Here is a 20973-nt window from a genome sequence, read left to right on the forward strand (position 1 = left end):
ACTTTCTAGGTAAAGGGGAACTGTCCAGGCAAGGCCCTGAGGGAGAAGCATGTCTAGGTAATTCTGAGGGACTTCAAGGGTGTGAGTGTCTGGAGGAGAGGAAGCCAGGAGGAAGATACTGGGGGCAGAGAGGTGACAGGGCAGATCTGTGGGTCCTTGCAAACCATTGCATGGATTTTAGTGGTCATCCTGAGTGAGGTGGAGATACGGGACAGCTCCATGCGTGGGAGGGCTGTGACCTGACTCAGGCGGTTTACCCATTCCCTCTGGTTGCCTGTGGGGAAGAGACACGGGGACGGGTGGGTAGGGAGCAGGGAGGAGGCTGCTGTGATGGTCCAGGAGGAGACAAGGGCACATGAGATCAGGGTGAGAACAGTGGAGGCAGAGAGAAGTGGGCAAGACAATGGATCTATTTTCAAGATAGAATCCACATAATTAGATAAAGACTTTGCAAAAAAAAAAAAAAAAAAAAAAAGGAATCAAGGCCGTGATTCCAAGGTTTTGACTTGAGCAATTTTTAACATTTTATTAAGGTCAACAAATAATGGTCCTGAGTACCCCAGCCTTGGGGTAGGCAGCACCATGGAGGATTATAATTTTAACAAACTGCAACAAAAACAGCAGCAACGCTAACAGTAGTAACAGGTTAAGCAATTAAAAGCATGGATTTTGCAGATCAGATCTGAATTTGAGTCGGGCACCGCCCCACATTCACTCCGATTTATCGTGTCTGAATCTCGGTTCTCCTCCCTAAAACGGATCTAAGATACTTAAGCTAGTAGCACACACAAAACGCTCAATATATGTTAGTTATTGAGCACCCCTGTATGCCTACGGAACACACACATGTATGACTCTCATCCTCACAATCCTTAAAAGTGAAGTTTTATCCCCGTCATCCAGATAGGAAGCTATTTGGCGGGGACAGAGATGGGGAGTGAGTCGAGTCCTACCCCCCAGGGTGCAATCTCTTAATCACGACAGCATGTTGCCCCTGCTCCCTCTCCAAGGCCTCCGGAGAAAGAGGGGTGAAAGCCCGACTGGTGCATCGTGACGGATGGAGGCGGAGGGCGTAGCTGTGTTGGGGGGAGGGTTGGGAGGGGGTGAGCCGGCCTTCCTGAGTCCCTGACGTAACGCCAACCCCAAGCTGGAAAGGAGGAAACAAGTTTCTGCGTTCGGAGCGGAGTTGGGAGAACGACCCTCGGTCTGGGGTGCTTCAAGAGCGGAGGGAGCCTGAGAAAAAGAAATCCGGTTTCTCAGTCGCAGCAACAGCGCCACCCGCTGGCCTGTCGCGACGGCTGGGATCCTGAAGGCACGCGCTGGATTCACCGGGCTGCGGCTTTTCCACCGTCTGGACCCGGTCACCCGAACCGCGGCGCCCGAGCTCCCCGCGCCCGCGGACCTGGGGGCGGGCTCCGCCGCCTCCTGCGCCAATCAGAACGCCGGAGGCCCTCGGGCGCTGATTGGTCGGAGCGCCGCGGGGCCGACTGCGCACGCCGCCGCGGGGGCGGGGCCTCTCGCCGGCCGGCAGGGGGCGCGCGCCCGGCGGACAGGACGCTTCCATGGAGGGGGCGGAGGCGGAAGCGCTGGAGGGGGCCGCCGTGGCCCGGGACCTGCAGGCCTTGGGGTGAGGGGGACGGGGTGCGGCTGGGGGCGCGGGCGGGGGGCAGGAAGGGACAGGCTTGCCCCCAGCAATCCCTCTTCACCTTCCCAATCCCCGCCCGCTGCCTCGGCCCCGCCACAGGTATGAGGGCTTCTCGGGGGCGACGTCGCGGGGCACCTCGTGTCCGGACTTCAGGGCGCTGTGCGCGCGGCTGGCGGCGGAGCTGGCGACGCTGGGCGCCCTGGAGCGGGAGCGAGGGGAGAGCGCGGAGGCGCTGAGGGCCGGCGACGGTACGTGGGCAGCGCCCGGCCCGGCGGGGATGGGGCCGCGGGGGCCGCCGCCGCGCCCTGACTTCTCCCGCCGCCTGCAGGCCCCGGCGCCGAGGAGGAATTCCTGCGACAGTTGGGCGGCCTGCTGCGGGAGCTGCGCTGCCCGGACCGCGCGCTCTGCGGCGGAGACGGCGTGGCCGCGCTGCGGAAGCCCGGCGCGAGCCTGCGCCTGCTGCGTGAGCCGGGGATGCGGAAGTGGGCGGGGCTCGGCCTCCGGAGGGGCGGGCTCGGCACCGCCAAGTGGAGCCGGGGTTCGCGCCCCCCGGGGGCGTGGGCCGGGCCGGTGGGGTTAGAATTTTGCGGGGGGCGTCTTGAAGTTCCAGCGGGTCGCACTTGACGTAGCCAGCCAGGTGGTTCCCCTGTGAGCGGGGTTCGAAGTCCGGGCGGGACGCTGGGTCTCAAAGTGGGTGGGGCTCATCTTGGAGGTAGAGCCGGGGTTTGGGGCGGAACTAGAAGGGCGGAGTGTTTGAAGCCTGGAGTGTTTTGTTTTGTTTAAAGATTTTATTTATTTATTCATGAGAGACACACAAAGAGAGACCGAGATTTAGGGAAAGGAGAAGCAGGCTCCCAGCTGGGAGTCTAATATGGGACTGGGTCCCAGCACCCAAGGATCACGAGCAGAGCCAAAGGCAGATGCTCGACCACTGAGCCACCCAGGAGCCCCTGGGCCTGGAGGTTTTAAAGCAGATGGAGCTTTTTGGCCCTGGTGGGTGAGGTGGTGGCCCTCCTTGATTGCACCGCTCCCTTTCCCTTTTAGGCTTTCTCTGCTCTGAACTCCAGGCTGCCCGCCTCCTCCGTCTCTACCCCCGGCTGGACCCCAGCCCCGCACAGCCCTGTGGGGAAGAGGCCGAGGAGGGAGCTGGCATGGTCCAGGAACTGGTCCTTACCCTCCAAGCTCTGGGGCTGCCCAGACCGCCGCCTGGGACCACCGCCAGCCGGCTGCTGTGGGAGTTGCATGACAAGGTAGAGCGCTGGAGCCCCTTCCGCGCCGGGCCACCCCACTTTCCTTGTAGGGGGAGAGTTCTTTCTCCAAAAGTGGTTCTGGGGGCAGCCCCGGTGGCCCAGCGGTTTAGCGCAGCCTTCAGCCCAGGGCCTGATCCTGGAGACCCGGGATCGAGTCCCGCGTCAGGCTCCCTGCATGGGGCCTGCTTCTCCCTCTGTCTGTGTCTGTCTGTCTGTTTGTCTCTCTCTCTCTCTCTGTGTGTCTCTCATGAATAAATAAATAAAATTAAAAAAAAAAAGTGGTTCTGGCAGGAGTGCTCCAGCCACGGGGATGTTTTTCTTTCTTTTTCTTTTTTTTAAGATTTTATTTATTTATTCATGAGAGACACAGAGAGAGGGGGGGGGAGAGAGAGAGAGGCAGAGACACAGACAGAAGAAGCAGGCTCCATGCAGGGAGCCTGACTCAGGACTCGATCCCAGGTTTCCAGGATCACACCCTGGGCTGAAAGGCTGCGCCAAACCTCTGAGCCACCCGGGCTGCCCCCGGGGATGTTTTTCAAGAGCCGTGGCCACCGTTCTTGATTCCGAGGCCTGGGTCCTTGGGGCCAGGGGGAACAGGAATCCACAGAGAGTCTATCTGGTTTCTGCCCTGTCAACCTCAGACTACCTTCTCCCATCAGATCTCTGAGCTGCTGCCTTCCCTGCCCCCAGGGTTCCTGCAGCCCCTCCTCAGCTCCCCACTGGACGCCCCCAGATGGGTAAGACTGTGTACCACTGTACTTGAAGAGCATGCTCGCCCGGAGATGGGAGCGAGGGGAGATCCTGGGTGTGACTGAGACCTTTTTCCTAGGAGGCATTGGAGTCTCTGTGCCAAAGGCTGGGAGATCAGTACTGCTCTCGCCGCTGCCTGCTCCTGAAGCGCCTGGACCTCACGACATCTTCTTTCCACTGGAGTGATAGGGCAGAGGTGTGGGCAAAAGACCCTGGCAGGACCAGGGAGGCCCAGCTGTAGGGGCTCCCACTACAAGGAGGAAGAGTGAGAGCCAGGAATATTACCTGAGAGCAGGTTTTTAGGATCGTGTAAGGTGTGGGGCTCTAGAATTCCAGGGCATTCTAGAATTCTCAGCTCTGAGCTGGGAGGGTCTTCAGAGCAGCACCTCTTATTTAGACATGTGGGAGGTGAGGCCCTTTCTGGAGAGTGAGACGCTTCCCGGGTGACAGATCCCACCTGAGGAGGGCTCTTAGGCACCTTCTCCATGCCTCTCTCCCCAGGCCCAAGGAGAAGCCATGAAGGCAGTGCTGATCCCAATTCGAGAGGCTCTGACCCCAGAATCAAATGTCTCCATCGCACATGTCCTGGCTGCCCGAGAGGACCTGTCTCGTCTTATCCCAGCCACCAGCAAGGCTGTCCGCCGAGGGACCTGCTGTGCCATCAACAAGGTGGGCACCTGGGAGTGGGGAAAGGCCTCCACAGCCTTGGCCTTCAGACTTGGCTCTCTGGCCCCCTTGTTCATTTTTTTCCCTGACACTCAAGTCTGATCAACTCCCAGGTGCTTATGGGCAACGTGCCAGACCGGGGGGGCCGTCCAAATGAACTGGAGGCTCCCATGCCCACCTGGCAGAGCAGAAGAGAGGATGGTGGTGGGCGGAAGGCAGGCCGCCAGAGCTGGGGTCGCAAGAAGAAGAAGAAGTAAAGAGGGACTGGTGGTTGGGTGGGGGGAGGGGTCCTCTGTGATGTGCTTGATGCCATTGGTAATCCTTGGGGAATCGCTTTGAGTTTCTCTTGGCATCTGGCTCCCAGGCCCCACGTCCCCTGTTCCTAAGGTCCCAAATGCCTACCATCACCACCACCCCCCCAGTCTATCACTCAACAACAAAGACCATGTTCTCTGGAAAATAAATTTAATTTATGACAGCTGTAGGACCTATCTCTGTGGGGGCCAGGTCAGGGGTGCTCAGGTTTGAGGACAGGCAGGGACAGCTTTGTCCCCTGGGTCTCAACAGGCCCCTGTTGCTCTGACCCTTACAGTCCTCTGCTCTTTAGCAACACATCTTTCCTTCCTGGGGACATGGGGAAGGAGACATGCAGGCATCGGACAAACAGTTCTCAGGTACGCACCAAGTGCCATCCCTGTTCTGGGTGCTAGGGATACGGCAGTGAAAAACATAGATTATAAAAACTCCTGTTCTTCTGGAGTTGACAATTTCCAGTGTGAAGAGGAGCAGACATTCAACAAGATAAATAGGTAAAAAGTACAGTTTGTTAGATGGGTAAAGGGCTATGGAGAAAAACAAAGAAGGAAGCCAGGAGAAGGACTGGGGCTGGATTGCAACTTTGAATATGGTCAGAGGGGCCTCACTCAGAAAGCGACATTAGACCTAAGTCCCAAAGATGGAGCCATGTGGGCCTGTGGAAGAGCATTCCAGGCAGAGGGAACTGCCGGTGCAAAGGCCCTGAGGTAGGAATATTTTTGGCATGTTCAGGGACCATAGAGGCCAGTGTTGGTTAAGCAGGATGAGTAAGGGGTGGTAGGTAAGGTCAGAGAGGGGACGGAAACAGATTGTGGGAGGTAGGCCATAGTGAGGACTCTGGCTTTTCCCCTGATCAAGAGGGAGGCATGGATTACTCCGAGCAGGGGAGGGACTCAGGTGTTCACAGGCTCCCTGTTCCACCTCTACTCTAGCCTTCTCTCCTGCCTCTGGAACCCTAGAGTTAGGAATATAACTGCCCAGCCTATCCCCTCCGTGTCCTGACCCATGCTGACTGTCAGTCTAGCGTATTGGTAAGGAGCGTCCGTTTTAGAGGCAGACAGAAGACCTGGATTTGAGTCCTGCCTCCAACACTTAGGCGCTCTGCCACCTTGGAGAGCAGCTAAACCTCCATGGGCCTCGGCTTCCTCGTCTATAAAATGGAGATGTAAGGAGTTGGAGAGATGATACTTAAGTCTAGACATAATCCAGTGTGAAATCTCATAGATACAAAGTGCAGGAAGATGGAGTACAGGTTGTAGCCACTCTGATGCAAAAGAAAAAAATAACTTTCCGGGTAAGAGATGATGAACTCTTCACTGAAGGTGGTGTGGATGGGACAAGGCCGTGCCTTCAGGGGTCCTGCTGGCGGTGGAATAACGACTTGGGACTGACTCTGAGGAGGTGAGAGAGAACAGACCCAAGGCGGGTGCAGTCCTAGGAATTCAGTTTGGAGGATTGGGCAGGCGGCGAGCCTGTCTTTGGGAGGGGGACCTGGAAGGAGGAAGACATCGGGTCACCTGGGGAGAGTGTGGTGTCTAGGAGCTTGGCCGCTGACAGGGGCAGAGCCTCACCCAGACTTTGTGTAGTAGATGAATGAAAACTCTGGTGGGTGTTCAGTCGGAAGGGCTCTACCTTTGAATAGTAAAATTTCCTCCACTGACACTAATGATAGCTCCTGAGGTATGTGGCCTTATCCTTGCTATTCTCTTTTTCCTTTTTCCTCCTTAAAATCCTTTTTCTGTTCCATTTGTGGCTACCCCGTCCTCCCACCCCAGCGTATCGAAAGTTTTATTTTTCTATCTAACTGCCCAAGCAACTGAGAACTCTTGCCCCTTTTTACTTTCCTATGCTTCCTCACATTGGCTTGGGTTCCCCCAAGCAAATGGCCTGGTCTCCCCTGTATCTAGTTGATGGTGGGGGCAGGGGGCAGGGGCAGTTCCTCCTCACCGTCTCTGGTTCCCAGGAAGGGTTTGGGGGTTCGGTCTGGGTCCAAGCATGGCAAAGGTGGCACCCTGTCTCAGGTTCCAGGGATAATGTGTAGGAGAGATTATCCTCTGAACCTGTTTTGGGGGTGATAGACGAGAGGGATGTGGGTGTGACGGGAAGGGCCTCATGACCTCGGATTTAATCCCCATGTATCAGACCCCCTTCCCAGGACTGCCACACCCTGGGTCTTACCACAGCTAGCATGGGCAACTGGGGTAGGTGGGACAGGGGCTCCTGGGGGGCTCACATCACCCTTGGCCCCCGGCCTCTTCTTACACTCAACCTTCACACGGTCCCTGCAGTGTTTATGGCAACACAGCCCACAGTCTGGGGGAAGGTCAGCAGTTAGTGGCCACAGGCCCAGCCTGGGCCCCCCTCCATTCATCCAGCTTGTAGGTGCTGGATTCCCTCCCTACCACCAAGGCCTCACTTACCCCGACAGCGGTAGCCTTGCTTGGTGACGCCCCAGAGCTGGGAAGAGAAAGCAGAATTGGTTATGTAGGCTAGGGGAGAGAGGGCTGTGGACGGGGGTGGGACTGGTCTCTGGAAGTGTGGAAACCATCTGGCTTGGGAAATTCTCACAGCTAGAGGCTTAAGTGGGAATCTGGGGATTAAAAGAATTTGGGGTTATTGCAAGTTTGGGGAGTCATCTAGGTGAAATCCTGGAATTAATAAAATATAAATTCTGTGGGCAAGGATTGCGTCTGTTGTGTTTTTGCTGTGCGTCCCCCTCCCCAGCCTTCAAGTCCAGAACAACCTGGCACACAGGAGGTACTCTGTAAATAGGCAGTGAGTGAGAAAGTGGGTTTGGGAAGTAATCCAAGGTTTGTGAATTAGTCTTGGTTTGGAGATTGAGAGATCTGTCCATTATCTAGAGTCTGAGGAGTCCTTGAATTTGAAAATTATCCAGGGTTTGAGTTATCTGGAGTCTAAAGACTTGGAAATTGATTCTGTTTGGAGATAATCTACCCACGTTTGTAGATGATCTAGGATTTTAGATATCCATAGTTTGGCAGTGATCCAGGATGGAGATCATCTGAAATTTGGGCATTATTCTAGACTTTGGGCATACCCAGTATTTGGGGTTTATATGGGATATGGGGATTATTTGAGACTGGGGATTTTCTGGAATTTGGTGGTCATCTAAGGTTGGGGACTGTGAGCCCTACAAGGCTGGGCTGGCCCAGCCCTCTGAACCCAGGCTGTGAGGAGTCAGGACTCGGGACTCTCCAGGCCCTCAGGTGGGGCCTACGGCTGATAGAGGGGCCAGGTGCTCACAAAGCCACTGCAGCTGTCACAGAAGGTGGGCTTGCGGAAGGTGACCTCATGGAAGCTATGCAGGAAGGCCAGGCCCAGCTTGGAGCAGATGGCGCTGGCCCGGAGCAGGTACCCCGTCAGCTCTTCTCGGCTGTAGGAGCCATTCCTGGGGGCAGAGATTGCACCTCAGCATGACTGGCCCCTTTCTCCCAGACTCAGAGGAGTCCTGCTAGCCCCAGTATCCTCATCTTTGGGGGACCCGGCAGTCAGGAGTACTTACCCCTGGTGGGGGGGTGGGTGAAGCCCATGGCAGGCAAAGGGGAAGTTGCCTGAGAGTCGCTCAAAGTCCTCCTGAGAGATAGTTCCTCGGCCTTCAGGGTCATAATTCTTGAACACAGACTTCAGAAGAGTATGGGAAGGAGACAGTAAGGCCAAACCATGATCCTCATGATCTCAGATCTCCTCTTCTGGGGCAGGACTGTACAGATACCTTCCTTCCTGGACCCCAGTGGCCAGGCCACAGTCCCCTCCTTACCTCCACCAGCTGCTCCACATGCCGACCCAGGGTGACCCTGTCGGGTTTGGGTGTCACGCCAGGGGCCCACTCCACCACCAGGGGCGCCTTGAAGGGGGAGGGTGGCTGGGGCAGGGACAGAGGGGTACAATTAGTCAGGGCATGGGCTCGGGCTGGTAGTCAGAGGTCAGGGGCCAGTTCTCACCAGACTCTTGGGACAGCGGGGTTCTCGGGCGTAAGAAAGTTCATAGATCTCATCCTCCGTGTAGAAGAGATCCAGGGAAAGCTGGGGGGTGGGGGAGGGCGTTACAGATCTTCATCTCCATCCTCCTACCTACAGCCTATGCCCTGCTTGCATCTCCAGTCTCATCCTCTTCCCAGAGCCCCTCTTCTCTGGAGACTCCCAGGGTCTTCTCTCCCACCCAGCCACCATTCAGTCTCCCAACAGCCCCGTCCCCCAATCCAGAAATGCCATCTCCTCACTGAGGCTTTTTTGGGTTCTATTTAAAACTAAACCTGTTACTTTCTATGCCGGTTTCTACTTTAGTTTTCACTATTAGCACTTACCCCTGAAAGACCATATGATTTACTCATTTACTTTATTTTATTGGCTGTCTCCCCTACTGGGAAATCAGCCCCACAAGAACAGCAGTTTTTTTCCTGACGTGCTCACTGCTGTGAGCCTAAGTGCCTAAAGTAGTGTCTGGCTCATAGCAGGTGCTTGATAAATATTTGGGCTTGATGGCCTTCTCGAATCAGCAAAGCATAGAACCTTGGGCACCAGTCATCTTAGGGCAAGGCCAGCTTTACAGTCAGGCCCCATACTTTGAAGGGCCTCACTTCATTTAATGCCCTGCTGTCACCATCTTGAAAGTCTTAAGAATTTTAAAAAAGGAACCCCACATTTTCATTTTGCATGGGGCACTGTGAATTATGTAGCTGGTCCTGTCTTGGGGTCCAAATATCAGTCTTAGACTACCTGGCCTTCAGAATCCCAGTCTGTCTCAGTTTATAGCTCTTTGGGCAGGGTGGGAAGATATACATATTATTATTTATATTATATAAATAGAATATAGCCAGAATCCCACATTCTCAGTCTAAGGATGCAGTGTGGTGGTTAACATATGTCTAACAGGTTCTGAGGCCGACCTGCTTGGGTTCAAATCTAGGATTTTTGTTTTTGTTTTTGTTTTTTAAGATTTTATTTATTCATGAGAGACAGAGAGAGGCAGAGACAAAGGCAGAGGGAGAAGCAGGTTCCATGCAGGGAGCCCGATGTGGGACTCGATCCTGGGACTCCAGGATCACGCCCTGGGCTGAAGGCAGACACTCAACCGCTGAGCCACCCAGGCATCCCTCAAATCTAGGTTTTACTGCAGTGGGGCAGTAGACAAATGATGGCACTTTGTGGGCCTCAGTTTCCCAATCTGTAGGATGGGCACGACAAGGGTAGAGACCGTCATGCACCCAGGACCCTAAATCTCTACACCCTCCAGGTTCAGCCTTCCAAGCATCCAGCCTGGGCAGGGCGGGGCAGCTCACCGTGAGCAGATGCAGCAGGTCCTCGCTAGCACTGCAGGGGGGGTGCTGCCTCTGGAGGGCTGCTAGCTCCTGCAGCCGCAGGTAGAGGTTGTTGAGTTTGGGTAGGTGCAGGCGGCCATCAGGCAACCTATCAGGCTGTGCCTCGTGCAGGGACACCAGATCTTTGAGATGCACACCGAGGACAGGCAGCCGGAAGCCCGTGCAGTCGGCCCAGGTGCGGCGGTAACGGGCATAGTTGTTGTGGGCAGCAAGAAGCTCAGACAGCTCCAGCAGGGCCTGTGGGGGAGAGCATATTATGGGAGGGAGTGTTTCGAGGGGGGCCATTTCTGCTCCCTTAGCCTCCTTTGTGGGTTCCGGACTCCCAGGGGCCCGATGGCATTTTGGACATCTACCTAAGCCCCTCCATGTCCCACAATGGCCTCAGCATCCCCCTAAACTGCTCTTCTTTTTGGGTCCCCATCTCAGAAAAGCTCCATATCCCCCACTCTCCAGGCTAGAGTGATGTTTCCAAAACTGAAATCTGATCATGCATGCTGTCATCATTACCTAACCTTTCCTAGCTCCCCACTGCCCTCTGGATAAAGCCCAGACACCTTAGTTCAGCTTGCAAGTCTCAACAGGATCTTGCCCTGGGCATCTCCAGCCTATTTCCTGCCAGATCCTGACTTCACACACTGGACTCATGAGTAACTCACTCTCCCCGTACACTTCCCAGGGTATGCCGAGCTGTGCTCCTCCCATGGATGGCCTGAATTTGGTGCCTTAGGGGCATCATTTCAGTCCCTACCTGGACTGCAGGTTCTCGGCTACCATCTCTCATCTGTCTCCTTCCAGTCCTGCTCAGGACTGGAAACACAGAGTAGAGAAGGGTCAGCATGATGCATGCATGGTTGAAGAAGGGCCCAGAAGGATAGTCTGGGGTTCTGTCCCATTTGGAAGAGCAAGGTCTTCAGGTGGCTCCAGGGCCCCTGGGTAGGGATGGGAGGCATTGGGGAAAAGTGTGGGGGTTGAGGATCATTGACCACTGGAACTTTGGGGGAGAATAGTGGGGGCTCACCTTGGTGCTGTCAGGGCTCAGGTGGGCATGGGAGTCCTTGAGTCTGGAGATTGCACTGTGACACAGGCCCCCGGTGACCGCCATCAGTGTGTTGAAATTCTGTAGCTGGTAGAGCCTCTAGGAAGGGAGAGTGGTGGGTATACATGGAGGATGGGCAAAATGGGAGTTCACATGACTGCAACCCAGTTGAATTGAGGTGTCAGGTATGTGTGGGTATGGGCCAGGGTGGGCATCAGGTGAGAGGGGTCAGGCAGGAGGGTGTGTCAGGAAGGAGTAAGCCACAAGCAGGTATATGGGCATTACATGGGGGGGGGGGGGTCAGGCAAGTGATTGATGGGAGGTCAGAAAAAAGAAAGAGGGAGTCAGAGAAGTGTGAGGAGTTAGTCAGGTTTGGGGACAGGTGTGGAGGATTTAGACAGATGTCAGGTGACAGGCACCTGGGGGTCGGACTGCTCTGGGAGACAGGTGAAGGGAGACAGGTGGCCTGGGCTCTGGGCGGGAGTTAGGCGCCCGGCAGAGGTGGAAGGGGCCAGAGTAAAATGAAAGGGTCAGAAGCCCGGGAGAGACACGTGGAGGGTCAGCTGGGCATCAGGGGCAACTGCCCCATCCTCTCCTTTTCCGAGTCTGCAGGGGAGAGGTCGCTGTGGGGAGGGAGTAAGCCAGAGAAGAGGGGGAGACCCCCAGACCTAGAGACCCGGGCAGACGCTAGAACCCTGGGTCCGTAGGGCCGCACTGGAGAAGCCAGAGGATGGAAGACGCGAGAGGAAGGGCGTGGCCTGCGAGGAAGTACGCAAGGGGGCGTGGCCACGGTGGGGGACGGAGGCTTCCTTTTTCTCCAGAAAGGAGGGAAGGTATCTATTTAGGGAAGGGGAAGAAAGGGTTGTGACACGGTGGGGCTGGGCCAGGGAGAGACCCGACGTGATGGGTGACGGGGAGGGGGGCAGTCTGTGTCGAAGGGACGGCTGGGGCCTAGAGCCTGACATGGGGGCACGCAAACTTGGGGGCTTGCCAGAGATGCTTTCACTGCCCTGTGGACAGAATATTTGGGCATAGGGTTTGGGAGACGGACAAAGGGGCAACGTCATCAGCAGTACGTCTGGGACCAACTGGGGGGCCAGGCGGGTCCGACGTGGTGACACCAAGGCCAAGGAAGAAGTGCGGTCCCAGTCCGGGATTAGAACCTGAGGACTAGGGACACCTGGTGGCTCAGTGGTTGAGCATCTGGCTCCGGCTCAGAGCATGATCCTGGAGACCTAGGATCGAGTCCCACATCGGGCTCCCTGCATGGAGCCTGCTTCTCTATCTGCTTGTGTCTGCGCCTCTCTCTCCCTCTCTCTTTCTCTTTCTGTCTGTCTCTCATGAATAAATAAATAAAATCTTAAAAAAAAAAAAAAAAGAACCTGGGGACTGGGACCTTGGGGGCGGGGGTGGGGGCGGAGTCGGGGTGCGCGTGACGCGGGGGGCGGGGCCAGGCAGGTGGACTGCGTCGTCCACAGTTCCCTCGGCCCCTCGGGACCCGCCTCACCTGTGCCACCTGGATGAACTTGTCCAGCACTTGCGCGCGCTGTGCGGGCCCGGGACGGCTCAGCACCATGACCTGCACCCAGCGGGACACGCTGTTGCTGAGCCCTACGGATCCCTCCAGGGCCGGGCAGCCCCGCACGGAGCCCTGCAAAACGTAGCCCCGCAGGTCCTGGGGCTGGGGGTGAGGTGGGCGTCAGGGTGGGCAGTGGCGCGCAGGCCTTGCCCTCACACGCCCATCCCCCTAGCAGTTGCGACCTCTGAGGCCCTAGTCTGGCTGTCACATGTCCTTGACGTCACCGTGGCCCTCTCCCTCTGAAGAGAAATATTTAAATAAAGTCAGGCACTGTTCTGAGCCCTCTGTCCTATTATTACCTAATTTAATCCTCACATCAGCTCTGCGAGGTGAATACCGTACTATATGACTTGCATTTTAGAGAGGAGGCCGCGGAGGCGCTGAGAGGATAATTTGCCCAGGGTCACGCCAGTGTGAACCCCGTCTATTGCTCCTGACTGTCCTGACAGGTACACAGTCAGCAAAAGGAAGGATGGCAAAGAGGACATGAAAGTAATTTCTATTTGTTCTGCTCAAGGGGTCAACATCCCACACCTACATGTACAGCAGCCTGTGTGCGTGTATTTGTGAACAATCAGATTTCCACATTAGGGAACCGGATCACTGCCTTCCCTTGAAGTGGTGACGGCAATAGCTAATACTTATATAGATGTTGAAGCATATGAAATTATCACGTGGGTAGGTAAATATGGCAATTTCAGATCGTTCTGACAGGTAGCATTTACTTTGGACCAGACACTGATCCGATGAGGCAGGAAGTGTTAAATTCCCCTTTGTACAGATAATGGAACCGAGCCACAGTGAACTTAAATGCTTCTCGAATAAATGAGTAATTGATAAAATATTTTGAGCACTTACTATGTGCCACACACTATGCAAGCATTTTTTTTTTTTTTAAGTAGGCTCCCCGCCCACTGTGGGGCTTGAGCTCATGTCCCTGATGTCAAGATGTGAGATCAAGAGTCAGTCAGATGCTCAACTGACTGAGCCACCCAGGCGCGCCCCCAAAAGCATTTTTAAGTGGACATATTAATTTAATTCTCCTAGCCATCTAATAAAGTACTATGACCTCCATTTTATAAATGAGAAATCTGAGTCTCAGGTTGAGAAACTAATTCAAAGTTATACAGATAAGGAAGGGCTGATGGATTTGAACTGAGGGGTTCTATTAGTCAGCTCAACTCATTTTCCTGAACCTTCTAGCATTCATGTTTGAGAGCTTGAGATCCCCGCCCAATGCCCATGTAGGGGTCCTCTGAGTCTTGCCAGGCTCCAGCCCACTCCAAGCCCTCCCCAGCTGGGGGAAGGGAGTCCTCACCGTGATCGCCTGGAAGGACCGGAACTCCAGATAGGTGAGATGCTGGGCCAGCTCCCCCGTCTCCAGGTGGTCGAAAAGCAAGGACACTTTGCGCTTTTTGCCTAGGCCTGGGCTGCTCAGGGGGAGCGGGGGGCCCGGGCCACCTGGGCTCAGGCTGGGAGCAAAGAGGTGCAGAGTATTTTAGGGGTACAGGGTGGAGGATGTGGGATGAGGAGGGAGACAGCAGAATGGGGTGCAGGGGGATTGACTCACAGGTTGGAGGAGTCTCCCAGGCTCCTCTGGGCAGAGTTGCCCTTCTCCTCCACAGTGGCCCAGAAGCGACCTATAACCTCTTCTAACTGAGGCTCTTGGTGTACCGTCTCAGGGTGTCGGGTCAGCCAGTATCTGAGTGTGGTTTTAGAGATGGTGGGCTGAGGCTGGGCGTGCGGAAGCTCTCTAAAACAGGTGTCTTGGGCTGAGGACTCTCTAGGTGTGGACTTGGGGTCTCTGGAAGGTCAGGGTTTGGAGAGGCACTAGCCTGGGGCTGTCTCTAGGGGTAGGACCGGGGGGGACTCTTACCACAGGCTGGGGAATCAATGGGACATAGACATCCTCCTCTTGGAGGTGGAAGTGCTAGGAAGCAGGATAGTGGGGGGGTGTCTCAGGAAGTAAGCTGGGGGCCTCTGAGGGTGAGACTCTTGGGGAATAAGATGAGGGGGCCTTAAAAGTTAGGCTAGGGTATGTGGGGGTTTGGGGAATCGGAGCTGGAGGTCTCTGGGCATCAGCTAAGAGACGGTCTCTAGGATCTGGTCATGGGTCTCTGGTCATGGTAAGGGTTCTAGGGAGCAGAACTGGGAGGGTCCTGGGAGCCAGACCAGAGCTGTCTCAGAAGTGGTATCTAGGGGAGCAGGGCTTGGTGAGTCTGTGGGGAATCAGTCTGGGGAATCTCTGGGAGGTGTTTTTTGTGAGAGGCAACAGGCTGGGGGTCTCGGCCCCACCCTACCTGACCAGGTGACAGATCTGCAGCCGCCTCAGCTCCTGTGTGTCCCCTGTGGCCTCCTGGTACTTGAGTTCTGGTCAAGGCTCTGCTATCCGGCATCCCAGACCTGCCTGTTCACCCTGTTCCCAACTCCCAGACTCTGGCGTCTCTGTCCCCTACCCTCCCCCCACTGCTCGTGGCCCTGGAAGGATATAAGGTCAGCAGACGGGCAGCGAGGTGGGCAGAAGGCAGCACCCAGCTGTGCATGGCCAGTACCATGTTGAGAATGTGGTCCCCACGGCGCAGGCTGCCAGCTGAGTCTGGAGGCGGGAGAAGGGGACTCTGTGTCAGAATGGCTCCTCGGCAAGGGACCGCACAGTCTCCAGAGCCAGTTGGATTGGCTGGCTCAAGCTCCAGCTCTACCTGCGTGAACTAGGGCAAGCAACTTGGCCTCCTTAGGGTGTCTCGGTTTCCTTGTCTATACTGGGCAGAGACCAGCACAGGACCTGGCAAGTCATGTTGTAGATGGAGATAGCACCCCACCTCCTCCCCTCATCTCAGGAAAAAGAAATGCATGTTTCACTGCATCCGGAATAGTGATCGAGATTCATTCCACACACCCTTGCTACCATTTTATGCGCCTCCCCCCACTCCCCCCCCCAAAAAAAAACCCCTGAGACCTAGACAGAGGTTGGCTGCTTTACCGCCTTAGGACTGGGCACGCTGGCCAGGGAAGGGGACACTCACCGAAGGACTGGATGCATTTCTCCAGCAGCTCATCTTCGCTGCAGCCGCCCTCGTTCAGCATGCCCAGAGCCATGGAAGCCATGACCTTGCTGATTTCCCGGGGGCTGGGGCACGTCTTGTGGCGCCGGGCCTGTCGGGGCCGGCCCCGCCCTGCTGTCTTTCCTGGGCATTCCTGGTGGGACTTCCTGTGGGCACACCCCCCAGGGAATCATGGGAACCCCTTCCTTGGGGCAGACCCCCAGAATTCTTCTTAACCCCCCAAGCCCCAAGGCATCATGGGAGAAAACCCCTGGAATATTCCAGGTCATGGGAGCTTTCTACAGGTAAACTCAAAGGGTTACTCCTGCCCACTTCAGGGAATCAGGGGAAAAGACTCTCAACACCACCCTGAACCCCCAGGAAATCAGGAAATCACAGAGAAGACCCCCAGAATTACTAAGGGAATCATAAGAACTCCTTCCTCCGGGCATCAACCCCATATTCCCCTTGACTGTATACTCCCCAGGGCACTATGGAGAGACTTCCTGTTGGCAGGACCCTAGGATAACTCTTGGCCTCCCAGGGGATTATGGGAGAAGACCACCCCTCCACCCCTCCTACCTCCACCCCCGTCATTCCTGTCCTTCCCAGGGCCTGCCTTCAGAATTCCCTTTTTGCTCTCCAGTGCTGGTCCCCCAGCCCTCATGAAAGCAGCAGACCCCTGAGATCCCATCTGTCCCTCCTCCCTGAGCCAGACTCCCTACTAAGGTGACAGCCCCCTCCCCCAAGCCAGGACTTTGTCAGGATCCGAGTCTTAGCCACCAGCCTGGGTCCCTCGGTTTGGAGAGAAGACATGGGTGCAAAGTGGCCTCACCAGGGCTTTTCAGAGCTGGGCAGGGTCCCCGGGGTGAGGCAGCTTCAAGGAAAGTTTAAAAATAACCGTCTGCTCAGTCTTGTGCCTCTCTGAGGCTCGTGTTCCAGTTGGGGAAAGGTGGAAACAGAGACAGACATGGTGGAGGAAGGAGGGAGCAGAATCCAGGCTGAATGGCCTTGGCTTCCGCGAGGGTTAGACCACGCGGGGTTAGAGAGGTTTACGTTGGCTGTGTGACTCTGTGCTAGTCACTTAATGCCGCTGGGCTTCAGTGTCCTCATATGAAAAATGGGAGTCATCCTTGGACCTTCTCCAGGAATTTATCATGAACATTCAATGCCTTGCTTCTCAAAAGTGCCAAATACGGGACTTGGTTTGGGGCGCCTGGGTGGCTCAGTCATGTAAGCATTTGCCTTGGGCTCAGGTCATGATTTCAGGGTCCTGGGATCGAGCCCTGTGCTGGGCTCCCTGCTAAATGGGGAGTCTGCTTCTCCCTCTGCCCCTTCCCCTACTTGTGTGCTTTTCTCTCTCAGATAAATAATATATAATATTATTAATATTAATATATTAATAATATATATATTTTAAAGGGACTTAGTTTGCTCAGGCTGTTAAGTGGCGGGAGATGGGAAAGTCGAATTTGACATCCAGAGAAAGTGATGAGGTGAACTAGAAACTGGGCCTGGGGTACGGAGCGAAAGCAGAAATGGGGACACCCTCATCACAAGGGCACTGACACGGCCCTGGTGCATCCTAAGGGTTCAGGAAATCAGCCCTGAATGTTCTTGAGCTGAAATTTACTGAGTATTGGGATCCCTGGGTGGCTTAGTGGTTTACGGTCTGCCTTTGGCCCAGGGTGTGAAACTGGAGTCCCAGGATCGAATCCCACATTGGGCTCCTTGCATGGAGCCTGCTTCTCCCTCTGCTTCTCTCTCTTTCTGGGTCTCTCATGAATAAACAAATAAAATCTTAAAAAAAAAAAAAAGAAAGAAATTTACTGAGTACTGAATGTGTTCCAGGCAGAGGCTTGAGCCCCCGTCTCCATCAGTGGTTCTCAAAGCGTGGTCCAACCCATGCCAACGGCACCACCTGGAAGCCTGATAGAAATACAAATTCTCGGGTCTCACGAAGAGACCTCCAGAATCAGAAGCCTTGGAGGTGGGCCCAGCAATCTGTGTGTGTGTTTTAAAGATTTTTTACCTTTAAGTACTCTCTATCCCCAATGTGGGGCTCGAACTCACCACCTTGGGATCAAGAGTCACATGCTCCACCGACTGAGCCAGCCAGGCGCCCGACAATCTGTGTTTTACAAGCCCTCTAGGTGGTTCTGATGTGTGCCCACGAGACCGGCTCACTGCAGACTTCTGAGCCTCTCCGAGGAGGGACTAGGATTATTCTATTAACAGCGGAAGATGGGGCGCCTGGATGGCTCAGCCTTTGGGCGTCTGCCTTCACATCCAGGGCATGATCCTGGGGTTCTGGGATTGGGTCCCTCATGGGGCTCCCTGTGTGGAGCCTGCTTCTCCTTCTGTCTGTGTCTCTGCCTCTCTCTGTGTGTGTCTCTCATGAATAAATAAAGAAAAGAAAAGAAAAAAGATAAAAGAAACAGAGGAAGAAACTGGGGCACAGAGCAATCAAGTGGCTTACCTAAGGTCACACAGCCAGAAAACGAGACAGCCAAATCTCTACCACTAAACTGCTGGATATTAAGGGGAGGGGACCCCTTTGCCCATCAGAGACACGCCAGAGGGAGGCGGCTGGAGGAGCTACCCAGGCTAGGGACCCAGCCACCGCCGCCCCGGGAGCACAGCAAAGCGGCTTGTCCAGGCGCTAGGAAGCCGGGGCCAGAGGCCGCCAGGCCCTCACCTGTGACTATCTGCTCTCTGTAGTGCCGGGAGCAGCCAGGAGGGGTTTAAGGAGCAGGGGAGCCGCCTGGCCCTGCGTCACACTCCCCTCCCCCGGGGCAGGGCCCTGCAGGAGCCTGGAGTTTCCAGCCCGGGAGCAGGGGGCAGCAGCAAGGGAGCAGCGCTGATGGGGAACCGGGAAGGCCCCCCGGGAGGACGGAGACACCCCATCTAGGGGGCGAGGACGAGCGGGGCGGGGCAGAGGGGATACGAGCTGCTCGAACTGCAAAGGCAGATGCTCCAACAAGCAGCCCCAGCAGCTCCTCAGTCCCCGACGTATATGGGTCACCTGGTGCCCCTGCTCGTGCGGCTGCCCCCGGCGCCCCGGGCTCCCCCGGCTTCCCTCGTCCTCCCCAGCCTTCCCAGGCAGCGGGGGCCCAGCGGCTGAGGGCGCTCCCGCTCTCCTTGGGGGGGGTCCTCTCACCTCTTGCTGTCTTTCCTGTTCATGCTTCCTGGTGCGGGGGAGGGGGTCTTGCAGGAGTCTGGCTCTGTTCCTCCCCCTTCCCAATGCTCCAGCTTCTTAGCCCCTTGGGAGCTGGGGCCTCCTCGGTGCTTGGGAAGGAAAGAGGAACTGCCCCTCCCCACCCAGCCCCAGGCCAGGGGGAAGGAAGAGGCTGGGGAGAGACCAAAGGTCCCCCCTCCCCCACATGGGGATCCCTTCGGGCTGAGGTTTCCGGTGCTGCCGGCCCCCACCCCCAGGCGCCCAGCGGGCTCTCTCTCTATCTCCCCCATCTTTCTGTCTCTAGACCCGTGGTTCTCTGTTCTGCACTGCTGTTCTTCAACGAGGGCTGGTTGTTTTGTTTTTTAAGTCTCCCTGTTGTGACACATCTAGGTAAAAACACATACTCAGAAAGTCTGTATTTCTGTAAGGATGTATTCATGTATATGACACACAAGGGCTTGAATGGGAAGGCCCAAGACCTAAGACTTTGTACATTTCTCCTTCTTTTTCTTTTTTCTTTTTTTGAGATTTTATTTATTTATTCATGAGAGACACAGAGAGAGAGAGAGAGAGGCAGAGACACAGGCAGAGGGAGAAGCAGTCCCCCGGGATCACGACCTGAGCCAAAGGCAGACGCTCAACCACTGAGCCACCCAGGCGTCCCATCCTTCTGTTTCTTTTACTCCTGGTTTCTTTTTAATGATGCCATGTGTATCCCAGGAAACATTTTCACTGTATTGTGTTCTGTTGTAACAAAGCCTTATGTAGTGCCTACTGCATACCACACAGCGTTCTAAGGGCTTTTAAAATATTAACTCGTTTCATCATCACACAATCTTAAAGACTGTTCTCTTATTATGAAAAACATTAGAGAAGGAGGTAAACCCTCTGGGGGCCTCTTCCCCGGCCCACTGTCCCTCTTAGGCAGTGGTGACCAATATCGAATATTGTTGGGTTTCATCTGACCTGTTGGCTGTGCATTTGTTTAGGTATATAAATTCATGCTCATAGAAACACAGACTTTTCTTTTGAGTATGTGCGTTTGTTTCCTTTTACTTAAATGTGTCATGCTTGACCTTTTTAAATTGAAATACAAAAAAAAGCACAAATCCTAAGTGTTTAGGTCGATGCTTGTGAAAAACGGAGCGTATCTATGTGGCAGTGACAAAATCGAGAAACAGAATGTTTCCATCTTGCCCAAACCCCCTGCACAAGCCCCATCCCAGCCCTACCTCCCGAAAGTTACCACTAGCCTGATTTCTAGCAGGGTAGTTTTGCCCGGGGTTTGAGTTATTTATAAATAGAATAACTGATTGTGTCTGACTTCTTCCACTTAATAACCATGTTTTTTTCTTTAATTCTTTCATGTTTTATACTTGGTTGTAATTATTACTTTTTTGGTCCTGCATTGTGATTTACTGAGCAATTTTCCTGTAATGGACAGGTGAGTTGCTTCCAGCGTGGGGCTATTGTGAGTAAGACTGCTGTGAACATTCTAGCACCTTGTCTTTTGCTGAACGTTCAAGTGTGCAATCCTGTAGGTGGATACCCAGGAGTAGAATAAATGGGTCATAGTAATTAATATGCTTCTGCCAAACCTCGTGCATTAGTCAATTCAACCAGAACTCTCTTAGAAGTATGTTTTTACTCTCTCCTTTTTTTCACCAAAAGAAGTCACCATGGATTTTTTTTTTTTTTTTACATGCCAGAACATTTCATGTCTAAATAGACAAGAACCGAGCTCAGTCTGTTTAACTTTTCCATTACGTGGCATACCCCGAATAGTCTCAGGCCTTCTCACTCTTTCTCTTCCTCTCCCTGCCTCCTTATTTACCCCCTCCCTCACCCCATCAAGTTTCAAATGGTGCTGTCCACGATGTGGCTGTCTGTCAGCCCATCTCCCCAGCACCTGCATCACACGAGATGATGTAACACTGCTGGCTGAACCAAGCTTGGTTATGCCTCCATGTACCCTCAAGCCCCCACCCCCGGAGACCCAGAGAAGCCTCAGGGAGGGAGGTGAGTAAAGGCCCTGGTACAAAGTGCCACCCTCAAGGCCAGCAAGGATGGTTAATACCACCAATAACACCATCAACCACAAAGGAAAAGACTTCTGAAGCAAACCACAGAAACTCATAAGGAAGAAAAAGGATGCACTTGCTAATATCAGAATAA

At 54.7% G+C, this 20973-nt stretch overlaps 2 protein-coding genes and 1 long non-coding RNA gene across 5 annotated transcripts; 1 reads left to right on the top strand and 2 right to left on the bottom strand.

Annotated features, from left to right (window-relative positions):
* Window positions 1–511: 511 nt before the first annotated feature.
* Window positions 512–1840, bottom strand: LOC140598177 (uncharacterized). Its single transcript, XR_012000302.1, has 2 exons — window positions 1707–1840; window positions 512–1233 (listed from the first exon to the last, which is right to left on the bottom strand). It is a non-coding gene; the product is annotated as an uncharacterized lncRNA (long non-coding RNA).
* FAM98C (family with sequence similarity 98 member C) lies at window positions 1414–4789 on the top strand. Its single transcript, XM_072751754.1, has 8 exons — window positions 1414–1627; window positions 1745–1893; window positions 1974–2108; window positions 2690–2895; window positions 3555–3632; window positions 3725–3841; window positions 4147–4314; window positions 4425–4789. Exons 1-8 carry the CDS (start codon window positions 1563–1565, stop codon window positions 4566–4568), a joined length of 1062 nt encoding a protein of 353 aa, XP_072607855.1. The 5' UTR covers window positions 1414–1562; the 3' UTR covers window positions 4569–4789.
* Window positions 4760–18927, bottom strand: RASGRP4 (RAS guanyl releasing protein 4). Of its 3 annotated transcripts, XM_072751697.1 has the most exons (17): window positions 18781–18927; window positions 15603–15787; window positions 15070–15175; window positions 14880–14942; window positions 14150–14281; window positions 13898–14051; window positions 12508–12681; window positions 10983–11099; window positions 9926–10201; window positions 8589–8669; window positions 8405–8509; window positions 8150–8268; window positions 7891–8035; window positions 7047–7083; window positions 6805–6939; window positions 6574–6686; window positions 4760–6117 (listed from the first exon to the last, which is right to left on the bottom strand). In XM_072751697.1, the coding sequence occupies exons 1-17, from the start codon at window positions 18801–18803 to the stop codon at window positions 6061–6063; spliced, it is 2022 nt and encodes a 673-aa protein (XP_072607798.1). In that variant the 5' UTR covers window positions 18804–18927; the 3' UTR covers window positions 4760–6060. The 3 variants fall into 3 exon arrangements, with proteins under 3 accessions (XP_072607798.1, XP_072607813.1, XP_072607806.1); XM_072751712.1 differs by having other exon boundaries at window positions 4760–6686; window positions 18781–18916; XM_072751705.1 differs by lacking the exon at window positions 8405–8509 and having other exon boundaries at window positions 4760–6686.
* Window positions 18928–20973: the final 2046 nt, after the last annotated feature.

Source organism: Vulpes vulpes, chromosome 1, assembly GCF_048418805.1.
Source record: "Vulpes vulpes isolate BD-2025 chromosome 1, VulVul3, whole genome shotgun sequence".
In the NCBI taxonomy this organism is placed as follows: Eukaryota; Metazoa; Chordata; class Mammalia; order Carnivora; family Canidae; genus Vulpes; species Vulpes vulpes.

Excerpts from the sequence above, each read along its gene's own strand:
- FAM98C (XM_072751754.1), top strand. The coding sequence starts at position 1,563 with ATGGAGGGGGCGGAGGCGGAAGCGCTGGAGGGGGCCGCCGTGGCCCGG. Across the intron at positions 2,896-3,554 it reads TGTGGGAGTTGCATGACAAG|ATCTCTGAGCTGCTGCCTTC; the intron begins GTAGAGCGCTGG and ends TTCTCCCATCAG. Across the intron at positions 4,315-4,424 it reads CCTGCTGTGCCATCAACAAG|GTGCTTATGGGCAACGTGCC; the intron begins GTGGGCACCTGG and ends ATCAACTCCCAG.
- RASGRP4 (XM_072751712.1), bottom strand. The coding sequence starts at position 18,803 with ATGAACAGGAAAGACAGCAAGAG. Across the intron at positions 14,943-15,069 it reads GCTGCCCGTCTGCTGACCTT|GTACCAGGAGGCCACAGGGG; the intron begins ATATCCTTCCAG and ends ACCAGAACTCAA. Across the intron at positions 8,510-8,588 it reads CCCGCTGTCCCAAGAGTCTG|CCACCCTCCCCCTTCAAGGC; the intron begins GTGAGAACTGGC and ends TCCCTGCCCCAG.